Source organism: Peromyscus eremicus, chromosome 8b (assembly GCF_949786415.1).
Source record: "Peromyscus eremicus chromosome 8b, PerEre_H2_v1, whole genome shotgun sequence".
Classification (NCBI taxonomy): Eukaryota; Metazoa; Chordata; class Mammalia; order Rodentia; family Cricetidae; genus Peromyscus; species Peromyscus eremicus.
This window is the reverse complement of record NC_081424.1, coordinates 26,482,620-26,495,135: the sequence shown is the minus strand read 5'-3', so window position 1 is coordinate 26,495,135 and position 12,516 is coordinate 26,482,620. Positions and strand designations below refer to the sequence as shown.

The 12,516-nt window shown below is 39.2% G+C and overlaps 1 protein-coding gene across 1 annotated transcript; it reads right to left on the bottom strand.

Annotated features, from left to right (window-relative positions):
• Positions 1-371: 371 nt before the first annotated feature.
• On the bottom strand, positions 372-10,601 carry Hint3 (histidine triad nucleotide binding protein 3). The gene is made up of 5 exons (XM_059272604.1): positions 10,363-10,601; positions 7,955-8,072; positions 4,475-4,544; positions 2,889-3,015; positions 372-1,035 (listed from the first exon to the last, which is right to left on the bottom strand). Exons 1-5 carry the CDS (start codon positions 10,537-10,539, stop codon positions 1,003-1,005), a joined length of 525 nt encoding a protein of 174 aa, XP_059128587.1. The 5' UTR covers positions 10,540-10,601; the 3' UTR covers positions 372-1,002.
• Positions 10,602-12,516: the final 1,915 nt, after the last annotated feature.

The following is a 12,516-nucleotide window of genomic DNA, read 5'->3' as shown; positions in this document are numbered from 1 at the left end:
AGTTAGCTATGGCTAACCCACAATATCAAGTGACAAAGGGCCAGAAATAAACAATTCATACATCTTACACTGTATTCAATTCTGAACAGAAAAATGAAATTTCACACCATTCCACTCTATCTCACCTGTGATACGAATCATCCACAATGTCTGTATGCATTACCCACTTACAGTAATCAGTTTAATTGTCACAGCATCATAGTAGTTGTATTCAACTTAATATGGCAACAAAGCACAACCAAGAACATTAGCAGTATTTTAATTGTACCTTCTTATAACTGCTTTATTAGTATTGTTATTAATCTCTTACTATGCCTGTTATAAACTATTTGTCTAAGGTATGCACATAAAGAAAAAGCACAGGATTGGTATTATCCTGGGTTTCAGGTACTCACTGAGAGACTCAGAGAATATCTTCCCTATAGCTAACGGAAATTAATGTATTATATGAGTGTGTGTGTGTGTGTGTGTGTGTGTGTGTGTGTGTGTCTGAAACCAGTAAAAAGTGACACATACATAAATGTTTCTATAATCAAATCAGAATATTGGTAGCATGGTATTCTTTACTTTGAAAATGTATGTGTAAGACTATAAAACTATCATAAGATTTCTAATTTCTTCTCCTTCACGGTAAAAAGGTTTCAATTTTCTATGCCAATTTACTCATCATAAATTATTATTAAGACTACTAATAAATGAAACCTAAACTTTGAAAAATATAGGATGCATCTTGATTAGCAGAATTTGTACTAAACAAACGTTTAGTTACAGTATCTCAAGTGTAAAACCTTACATAGGTAAGCTTCAAAACAAAGAAATGAGTGACTCAGTACTCAACTGTATTACAGATCTGAAAAAACAGACATTCAAGAAAACGGTAAGGCTTTTCAGTTGTAGTGCTGTGAATAGCGGCAAATCTTCAGACTGCAGTTAGACTCCAAGGAGAGAAAAACTGTAGCTCATCCTCAGTCAGGTTAAGGAACTTGTCCATGGTTCGCATTTTTACTTTCTTAGTGTTTCAAGCAAATGATCAACCTGTAACAATAATAAGAACAAAGAACAAAGATGAACATATGGTTCTTTCTAGTTACTACTGCCTCTATTAGATAACTGTGTCCTGTGACATCAAAGAGCAAGGAACTACATGTTTTGTTCTTAAGAAGTAACTTACAAAAAGAAAATACAATACTTTTATAATATATAGTAAAAGAACTCTATAAAAACAGGCTAAATTAAATATTAAGAAGTTTCTACAAGAAAAATTAATGCAATATTGAAGATTTCTTAAATGAGGTACATAAGAAACAAGTACATATTACCAAATGAAATAAGTCAATCTGAAAAAGTTATATCCAGTAAGATTCCAATTATAAGCAATTCTGAAAGCTCAATGTAGTGACATACGCTGTAATCCCAACACTCGGGAGGCAGAAGCAAGCAGATCTCTGTGAGTTCAATGCTAGGCTGGTCTAAATTCCAGGACAGCCAGAGCTACATAGTGAGACCCTGTCTCAAAAAATCAAAACAAAGAGAGAGACAGAGACAGAGACAGAGACAGAGACAGACAGGAAGGAAGGAAGGAAGGAAGGAAGGAAGGAAGGAAGGAAGGAAGGAAGGAAGGAAGGAAAAGAAAAAATTCTGAACAGGAAAAATTTTGGAGACATTAAAAAGATCGGTGGTAGCTAAGGAACAGAAGGAAGGATAAAATGGAGAGGCAAAGTGTGGTGGCCTGAATGAAAATGGCCCCCATAGACTCATAGGGAGTGACATTATTGGAGGTGTGTGGCCTTGTTGGAGGAAGTGTGTCACTGGGTGGGGGTTTCAAAAGCTCAAGGCAGGTCTAGTGGCTCACTGTACCTCCCTGCTGTCTGCAGATCCAGATGTAGAACTCCCAGCTATCCCTCCTGTGCCATGTCTGCCTGCACACTGCCATACTTCCCACCATGATGACAATGGACCTCTGAATTGTAAGCCCCCAACAATTAAATGTTTTCCTTGATAATAGTTGCTGTGGTCATGGTGTCTCTTCACAGCAATAAAACCCTAACTAAGACACAAAGCAAAGAGGATTTTTAAGGAAGTAAAACTATTGTGTGTGTGAACCTACAATTATGGATACATGTCATACATTTGTCAAAACCTATAGGAAGCACAGCAGTAAGAGTGGAACCTAAAGTAAGCTAAGGACTTTGGATAGTGATGATGTGTCAGTGTTGGTTCTCTGATGACAATAAGCAGACCACTATGGTAGGGATGTGATAGGACGAAGACTGCGTGTATGTACCAGCAGAGGAAATATGAAAATACTGAACTGCACTCAGTCCCCCAGTACCACAGAGCAAAAAGAATATGAGCTTTAAAAAAAAAAAAATCTGTACATGATCTTTCAAGTGAGAAAAGCCTTCATTTATATCCAGATCTGAATTCTTAAAGCTCTGTTTTTCTATATATTTCCTGTTTCTCATCTTATAGAATTAGATTGCCCAGAAAATTCCCTCAAATTAAAAATACTATTTGGAAGTGGGAATTGTAGCATGAGCTTGCAATCCCAGATCCTTAGAAGACTGTGATAGGAGGATTCCAATTTCAAGGGCCATCTGGATGTCACACAAAACCCTGTCTCAAAACTGAGGTGTGGGGGGTTTGAGATATATCAACAGAAGAAAATCCTGCCTACTAGCGTAAGACCACCCTGGTTCAACATTCATCAATGCAAAATAAATAAATAAGTGTATACATTTTTGGATATGTCTGTTTGTTCCAAGTGTTCAAACCAAACAGAACTCTGTGTGTCTAGTCAGTGCTATCAAGAAAGAAAAAAAAAGGTACAACCCCTTTAAATATGTTGGTATGCTGCTGGTATAACAATATTTGACTGTATTACTTACTGTGACAAACCAGTAAGAATTTGGTTTGTAAATCAGTTTTGATAAGAAGCCAAACTGTTTCACCGGTGCTATGACATGAAGGTGCAGATGAGAAATGGAACAGAATGGCGGCACATGAAAACCCATTCTGAAACAGAAGAGGTTATTGACAAATCACTTCGAGTAGTTTTAAATTACTTGTAAATCACATAAGATTAAACTATCCAAAGGTGAGCAAATTACTATTCACGGATTGTTTTTGTTTTCGTTATACTCTTGAGTATTCCCCAAGTCCCTCGTGTTGAAGTTCATAGACAATACACACCACTTATCAAAGAAAGCCTCACACATCCTCTAGAAAGTGGGAGTTGCATTATCACCAGTCACTTCAGTACTTATCAAATAAGCTTACTTCTGCAAAGATATGCTCCTGTAATGAATCTCAAAGCAAATGTACTAGACATTCAGGTAATGGACCTTTACTTTAAGACATAGCCAGTAGATGGCAGGCTTTCACCTCAAACAAAATAAACAGTTACCAACATTTCTGTAGTAAGAGCAATCTGATCATCACCCAAAAAAAAAAAAAAAAAAAAAAAAAAGCTTCTTGTCATCAGATAAGTTTGTTAAATACTAAAAGAATTTAGACTATTTGTTAATAATTCAATAATTTCTTGCCTTATAAAACATTTATAAGATTATTCTTTTGAATAGAAAACATTTAAACTCTTAAAAATCAGTTAAATGTTATGGGTGTTTGCTCAAACTTTGTTAAATGCTAGAGTTCAGTTCAGTAAGCAGTGAATTCAAGTTAATTTCATGCTAGAAGCCTAATAATGTTGTGTATGTGTGTGCATGTGTGGCCAGTATGTATACTCAAGCATCTCCAGAAAATGACACTGGGTGCCCTGGTCTATCATCTGTCTTGAGACAGGACTTTTTTTCTGAGTCTTGAAGATAGACTGGCAGCCAGCAAGCCCCAGAAATCCTCCTGTCTCTGCTCCTAATCTGTTGGAACTACAGGTAAGTTTACAGCCATGCTGGGTTTCTACTCGAATTTTGAGACTCAACCCTGGGTCCTTAGGGTTGTACTGCAAGCGCTGTTACTCACAGAACCATCTCCTTATTGTTTTGTTTCATTCTTTTGGTTTTCAAGACAGCGTTTCTCTATATGAGCCCTAGATGTCCTAGAACTTGCTCTGTAAACCACCTGCCTATGCCTCCTGAGTGCATTAAAGGGATTAAAGGCATGCACCACCACCACCCAGCCCAACAATGAATTTTTAAACCATGAAAGTTTGCATAAGTAAATTCACATTACCCAATTTTAAAGGAATTAAGATATAGAACAACAAAAAGAGGACTTCTATTTTACCTACTTATTGTTGAGATACATTTGTCTGTCCAAAGTACAAGTCAAGGTTTTCAGAAGATATTGAGGCATAAACAGAAGGTTTATTAAGTTTATACTTCAATGAACAACATTCTCACTTCCAGGAATACTGCATCTGAAGTATAAACTCTACCACTGCTACTTCCTATTTCATGGAAAACAAATATCATAAAAATTAATAACTAATGTTGGTTTCTATGCAAAGCATACTTACCTCACATCTGTAAAGTCGGTGAAATTATTTCTCTCAAGAATGGCTTTTCCAACAGCTACCATGCTCTCAACTGTAAGACAAGAAAGAAACTCTATTATATTATGGGATACAGTAAGCTCACTAAAACTTTACTTCCTTTTGGGTATTTATTTTGTCTTTGCTTGTCTCTTTCTGATATTTTTTAATTAATTACTTTTATTTTTTATTGTATGTGTATGTCTGTGCCCCATCTGACAGTCCACAGAGGTCAGAATAGGTGTCAGATCCCCAGAAACTAGAGTTATAGATAGTTGTAAGCTGCCATGTAGGTGCTGGGAACCAAACCCAGGTCCTCTAGAAGAGCAGAAAGTGTTCTTAACCTCTGAGCCATCTCTTCAGCTCCCTTTCGTAGCTAGAGTTTTCTCCAGTCCTGCCTGGCCCACGGTCAGGACAAATCTCTCTCACCGGCCAGTCTCACAGCTGCTCAAACCCAACCAAGTAAACACAGAGACTTATATTACTTACAAACTGTATGGCCGTGGCAGGCTTCTTGCTAACTAGTTCTATCTTAAATCAACCCATTTCTATTCATCTATAAGCTGCCATGTGCCTCGTGGCTTACCGGTATCTTAACATCTTCTCTTGGCGGCAGCTGGCAGCATCTCCCTGTCTCAGCCTTCCACTTCCCAGCCTTCTCCTCTCTGCTTGTCCCGCCTATCCTTCCTGCCTGGCTACTGGCCAATCGGCATTTTATTTACACAGAGCGATATCCACAGCACCCTTTTCTCTGGTAGACACTTCATTTGATGATTTTGAAACTCACTTTCTTCTCTTTTTTTTTTTTTTTTTTAAAAAAAGGTTTATTTTTATTTATGTGTGTATGCCTGTGTGTATATGCTGCATGTGTGAAGGTGCCCACAGAGGCCAGAAGAGAATGTCAGATCCCCTGGAGCTGGAGTTGCAGGCAATTGTGAGCAACCCAACATGGATGCTAGGAACAAATTGAGCACTCTGGAAGAGCAAGAAGCACTCTTAACTACTGAGCTACCTCTCCAGCTCCTTAAAACTTATTTTCTAGGGCTTGAGAGATGGCTCAGTGTTTAAAGAGCACTGACTGCTCTTTCTAGAGGACCCAGGCTTAATTCCCAGCACCCACATGGTAGCTCACAACTGTCTGTAACTCCAAGATCTGACACCCTCACAGACATACATGAAGGCAAAATGCCAAAGCACATAAAATAAAAATAAATAAATTATTTAAAAAACAAAATGCTTTTTTTTTTTGAGCTGAGGATCGAACCCAGGGCCTTGCGTTTGCTACGCAAGTGCTCTACCACTGAGCTAAATCCCCAACCCCCAAAATGCTTATTTTTAATATTAGCATTGAAAGCCACAAATTTCCCTGTAGGTACTTTAGCTATATTCCACAAATTTTATTATATTGTTTTTATTTATTTATAAACTCAGCATTTTCTTTATTTTAGAATTATTTAGAAAAGTGTTATTTTATTTAAAAATTCTGTTTTGAGGGCAGGAGAGATGGCTCAGAGGTTAGGAGCACTGGCTTCTCATCCAGAGGACTCAGTTTTAATTCCCAGCACTCACATGGCAGAACACAACTTTCTGTAACTCCAGTTCCAAGGGATCCAACACCCTCGCACAGACACACATGCAGGTAAAATATCAATGCACATAAAAATAAAAATAAATTTAAAAAATTCTTCTTTGACATATTTATTTAATAACTATTTAGAAGTCTGTTCAACTTAAAAATATTAACTGCTGTGCTAAATATCTAAATTAATTCCATCGCCTTCAGATAATATATTTTATAAGATTTCGAATACATTAAGTGCTACAAGCTTTGATGCTAAGAATACAATCTACCTCGGTGCACATGTCTTAAAAACGATGCACTCTGCAAATGTCAATTGCAATGGCTGGATCTGGCACTGTTACCATGTCCTTCCACATCTATGTTATTTCTCTCACTTTATAGTTTACATAAAAGTTAAGTTCAACAACTTTGATATAAAAATATCAAATAAGACTTTGATATGAAAATATCCAAACAAAAGCAGAAAAGGGAACAATATAATGAAATTCCAATCCCATCAGCTTCAATATTTATAACATTTGATATGCATCAGCTATAAATAGTTTATAACTACTAATTATTACTAATAATTACAGCACCCTCTATTTTTCATAATGTTACCTCTGCCTTGAAGATTAAACTTCCTAAGAGGTCATATGCTCTCTAAGAAATAGCCAAAGGATGAAACAGAGACTTTTAGTAACAAATACACAATCAATCGGTCAGGTAAATATAGGCTTAATATTATCTCTATTAAGCATAAATGCTACCTTGTGGTTATAAACCATGTATGTTCTAAAGCACATGGAAATAACTTCAGATAACTAAAGAATTTCATAGTATTTAGAAACACATTTCAAACTGGTAATTCAGTCATCTACATGCTCATGTACAATAATACAACATCAGGATTTCTATCTAAAAGTTTTCTTATTCACCTCTAGAAGGTCTGGCCTAATGTAGCTATGTTGTCGGCTACCATACAGTACTAATCCCAGACCAGGGTTAGTTAGAAAGGCTACTAAGAAGACTTGAAATAAACTGAAAAAAAGTTTTAGGAAAAGAGATCAGAAAAAGTTAAAGAAGGCATTGAGTAGGAAATACAGAATAATTCTGGAAGAAACAAAACTCAAATCTCCTTTTCAGAAGTCAAAAGTTCAAACCCAAAACCTGATAAACTCGACTCTAGTGCTAGGCTATCTGCATCTGTAATTGTCAGGCAAAGTAAGCTTATATGCATAATATATCAGAACTTGTTTAGAATTTTTCATTGCACCTTCCAATTTCAAAGTCAAGAAAATTATCATTTAAAAAAGCATAAAGTAAAGCCAGGCATGGTGGCACACGCACACCTTTAATCCCAGAACTCTTGAGGCAGAAGCAAGTGGGTCTCTGCGGACTCTACACCAGCTAGAGCCACATACTGAGAGCCAGCCTCAAAATATAAAGCACCATTCATTATCTCTTCAAGATTTTTAACAATTAAACATTACCATACCTGAACTTTGCTTCAAATCTAGCATGGCCACAAGTTAATCATTAAAGTCAGTGTAACAATTACATGGAGATTTTAGTTATTTTTTATGTCTATTTTTTTAATAGAATGTTTCACAGGGCGATGATGGTGCATGCCTTTAATCCCAGCACTTGGGAAGCAGACAGGTGGATCTCTTTGAGTTCAAAGCCAGCCTAGTCTATAGAGCCAGTTCCAGGACAGCCAGAGCTGTTACAAAGAGAAACCCTGTCTCAATAACAAAAAACAAATAAACAAATAAAGGAATGTTTGAAAAGTTCTTAGTTTCTTCTTGATAATTTTACTAGACTTTTTTCTTATTAACTGTCATTGCCATATTTAAAGACAATTCAATGTGATACAGTCACAAAGCATACTGTTATCATCTTACCCATTTCTACTTGATCTCGGTTTAGTTCCTTGCAATTTCTAATATGCTTCTTTGGCACCACAAGATAATGATGAAGTGCCGCTGGTTTGATATCTTCGAAGCAAACTAGGTCTTCATTCTAAAGAGGAAGGCATATTTGTTAGTAAATTTAAAAAAAGTCTCAACATATTCTGCTCTGCTGTGACTTAAGCACTATAAATCTACGAAAGGAAAATGGCATTAATGTTACAATTTATGCCTAATGAGCAATTTTATGACTGTGCCTTACTTAAATTCACAAAAACAAGATTTAGCTTCTATCATGAGTTATCAATTATATTAAGTCAATTTCAAGGAACAGTCATAAGTAAAACTCATCAAAACTTCTTTACCAGAAATCTCAGTTTTAGCCAGTGATGGTGCATGCCTTTAATCCCAGCGCTTGGGAGGCAGAGGCAGGTGGATCTCTTTGAGTTCCAGGCCAGCCTGGTCTACAGAGAGAGTTCTAGGACAGCCAGAGCTACACAGAGAAACCTTGTCTTGAAAAACCAAAAAGAAATTTTGGCTTTAAATTTCACTATACATTTTCCCATCTCTACTGTAAGCTTTCTTCAGTAAAAATTAAAAGTTAAATCAATAAACAGTATTTCTCAGCAAAATTCCCTGGATACACTGTTACCCATCCATTCTCCATTCTAGAAATCAGAATTCAATGTCATGAGAGCCTCATACCTATACTATTAATCTTAGTCATCTAAGATAACAAGCACAAAAACTACATTGTGATTCATTTTATTTCAGCCTAAGTGGCAGATAAGCACGGCTATCAATGGAATATTTTAGAAAAGGTTAAGATAAAACCACCACACCATGGGCTATTTGGCTTAAAATAGCTACAATAATTTCTTCCCAGTAATTGTACCTTGATGTATAAAACAAGGAAGCACAGATGAAAGACCCTCTTAGTACCATGCTATCTAAGGTGTAAGACAATTATGATTAACCAAAGAGGAGTTAAATCAGCACGGAGATATTTGCTAAGCATGGGCGCAAACATGGCGAAATTTAATCTAGGGTTTCTCGGGTTTTTTTTCCATTTTCCATTTCTAAGAGCCCCCCCCCCTTTTTCTGTGTAGCCTTGGCTGTACTTGATCTCACTCTGTATATATAAAGGCTTGTGCCACAACTGCCCAGCTGTTCCTAAGAGCCCTTAAAGATAATGCAAGTCAATACCATGAGATACGAACGCCATCCATGGTATTTATGTATATTACATGTATACCTGTGTCTCATACACAAAGAGTAAGACACTGTCTTTGGAATGGAACTGGTATGCTCTCCGCTAAGAATATGTGGTAATACTCTTTGCTTAAATGAATTCTGAAAAATACAGTAAGAAAAGCATACAGAGATCTGTGGATTGAGAAATTTTCTCTGTCTTTTGTTGGGAAGGTTTCCCAAGCAAAATCTTCATAATGCTGGTAACTCTGATTATTCCAAATCAAATAATTTACTCTATACTTAATTATGTAAGTATACCACACCTTATATATGTCCAATCGCTTCAGATGTTTACAACAAATATATGTGCACTGAGAATTTTAAGTGCAAGATGATTAATCCCTCTAAAAGGACTGATTAACTCTTTATTCGGGATGATGGGATTTAAAAAAAAAAAAAAAAAAAAAAGTTGCCGGGTGGTGGTGGCGCACGCCTTTAATCCCAGCACTCGGGAGGATCTCTGTGAGTTCGAGGCCAGCCTGGGCTACCAAGTGAATTCTAGGAAAAGGCGCAAAGCTACACAGAGAAACCTTGTCTTGAAACACCCCCCCCCAAAAAAAAGTTAAGAGCCAGAGGAAAGGGGGAGTTTTACGGAATAATAATTTCCAGGCATGGCAAGGCCGTGGGACTCTAGAACTTATCTGCCCTTGATCTGCACAGGATTGACCCTGACTCATGGCTGATGGGGGAGGAAAGAGACATTTTCTTCAGTGGTGTAGCCACTTACAAGCCATGAGCTGATCAAGTACCAGTTCCGACTTCCGATCCGGTCCCGGAAACCCCATCCCAGCCTATTTTCAACCAAACTCACACTTCTTCACCACGTCCATGATCTTATTTTCCTGCCAGCTGTCTCCTCTCTCCCGCTAGCAGAAGTATGCAGAATTTAAAAACGACTGTCTAGGGAAGAGGAAGACTCCCTATGACACAAGCCAGGGCACTGAAGTGCAGTGGTGTTGCACATGCATGCAGAGGGAGGCGAGGGTGCCTGGCTCTACCGCTACCGTCTCTCCCCGACAGAGCAGCCCAGGGGCCCGCGGGTGACGTCTGGGGTCCCAGAGAGCAGTCTGGTCCACCCAGAGCCGGGGGTTCAGCGGGCAAAGGCAGGGCGCTCGGGTCCCCACCCACCCCGGCCTGTCGCCGCCCACCTCGCAGTGCAAGAGTTGGGTGTCGGGTTCCTGGGCCGCCGCCACGCGGCAGAACACGCAGGCGCGGTCGTAGTCCCTGGACTCCGAGGTCCCAGGCGAGGCCGGGTCCTCAAGTCCTGCTCTGGAGGCTACCACACCGGCAGGACTCGGCTCCCCCGCCAAGGCCTTCTCAGCCATGGCGGCCCGGCGGGCGACCTCAGGACCAGCCGAGCTGGGGAAGGCCCGGGATCGCGTGCGCCGGCGCCCGCCCGCTGCCGCCGCCCGCCCGCCCTGGTGTCGTCGCCGCCGCCGCCGCCGCCGCAGCGGCAGGAAGTTGGCGCACGCGCAGCGCCGGACTCCGGGAGAGGGAGCCGAGCGACGGCGCGGCGCTCTGGAAAGCGGCGGCCAGGAGAGGGCGCGCGAGGACGCCGCTTCGGACTCGCCCCGCCCCCGCGCGCGTCGCGCCGGTGATGACGCAAGGCGCAGCCGCAGAAGAGCAACCACTGCAACCACCGTGTTTCCCGCTCGCGCCCTGCGGGCGGAATGCAGGCGTTTGGGAGTTGCCGCTTAACCTTGGCCGAAAGTGCGGAAGGACATTGTTTCTGGCTTCTCTATAGTCTATCACGCTGCCATTATGAAAGAAACAGTATTAAAGTTTGATTTTTTTTTTTTTTTAAGGATGTAACTGGCTGAGTAAAACGTAGAGAGAGCCTTGTGGGGCGAAGTCAGTGTTAAGTGTTTTCCGTGTGCTTGTTCAGCCACGGTAATTTTAGGATCTGAAACTAAAAACGGGCAAACTGAACTTCACATCTGTTTATCCTTTTGTTGTTAACGGATGTAAATCAAAGTAAGGGTCTTTCCTATCACACGTATGTCACATACAAAGAGAAGACAGTACTTGAGAAGTTCTCTGCCCCCTCTTTGGTATGTCTGATCTGGTTGGTTCATTGCAACAATTTTCTCTTGTTTTCCCTACAATTTAGAAAAAAAAAAACCATTTGGTAGCAGTCATGCCCGAAGAAAAAGTACCAGTTCTTAGGTGTGATTTGACCTCAGCTTTTTACAATACATGGCTGAGCACCAAATATGCAGTTTCTCTTAATTGTGAAAGCCACCCAAGATTTTTGTATTGCAGCTCTACAGAAAGAAACGGATTCAAAGTTTTTTCTTGTCACTCACCTAAATGATGACAGAATTCAAATGACTAACTCTAGAATCCATAGCATTTTTTTTATACACTTATGAGATCTGGATAGGTAGGTGAGGCTGGCCTCACTTGGGAATCTTCCTGCCTCAAACCTCCTAGTACTATGCTGGCCACACTTCTCTTTTGATGCTGAATTTTTACATAGAATCATTTATTATAATAGTTGTGACATTGGTGCTTGTTGATTTAATACTAATAATTACTTAGTGTGACTTTGAATTCAGTAATGATTTTAAGTGAATTATGCTGTCACCCAAAACAGTAGCACATGTTAGGTAAAAGTACATACACACTTGAGAAACACTTCATTCACTTTGTAGTTAGCCACTTGGGTGGATAATCATTATAAGTTGAGGCAGGATTCAGAATTAGAGATTTAAACCTTGCCAAATTTAAGTATTATTGTTTTCTGTGTCTGTGATTAAACCTTCATATCACTCTGCTTTTTTGTGTTTTGTGTGTATGTAATTTATATTATATTATTATATTATATTATATTATATTAATTATATTAGTGGTTATAGGGCAAAAGTTCTTTCGTTCTCAGTTCCTTATCATATATAATGTGTGTGTGTGTGTATGTGTGTACTTTTCCATGTGTGTACATAGGTACTTGTGCTGCCTCTGGGCCATGGAAGGGAGGTAATGTGAAGATCTTTTTGTGGCTGTAGATACCTTTTCAGCAGGGGTTTCTTGACACTTAAAGCCTTTGAGTTGACTTTGGCTTTGGGAAGGGCAGGGGCTTCAATCTTCACTCTTGATGCTGTCACAGTGTAAAGGGATAAGTAGACATTTTACAACTATCTGATGAACAAAAGCAAGACTTTCAGATCCCAGAGGAACAAAAACGCTTTCGAGTTATGAGAGATGCACATTCACAAATAGAAGTCCTTTTCAGGAAATGCTAAAAGAAGTAAAGATCAGGATCCTCATATCAGGTTGCCTCATATTGGTTGCAACAAACAACA

Bases quoted from the DNA above. Each gene is read 5' to 3' on its own strand.
- Hint3 (XM_059272604.1), bottom strand. From the start codon at position 10,539: ATGGCTGAGAAGGCCTTGGCGGGGGAGCCGAGTCCTGCCGGTGTGGTA. The intron at 3,016-4,474 runs GTAAGTATGCTT...CTTCTGTTTCAG, and splicing joins ACCGACTTTACAGATGTGAG to AATGGGTTTTCATGTGCCGC. The intron at 1,036-2,888 runs GTAAGTAATACA...TTATTGTTACAG, and splicing joins ATTCTTACTGGTTTGTCACA to GTTGATCATTTGCTTGAAAC.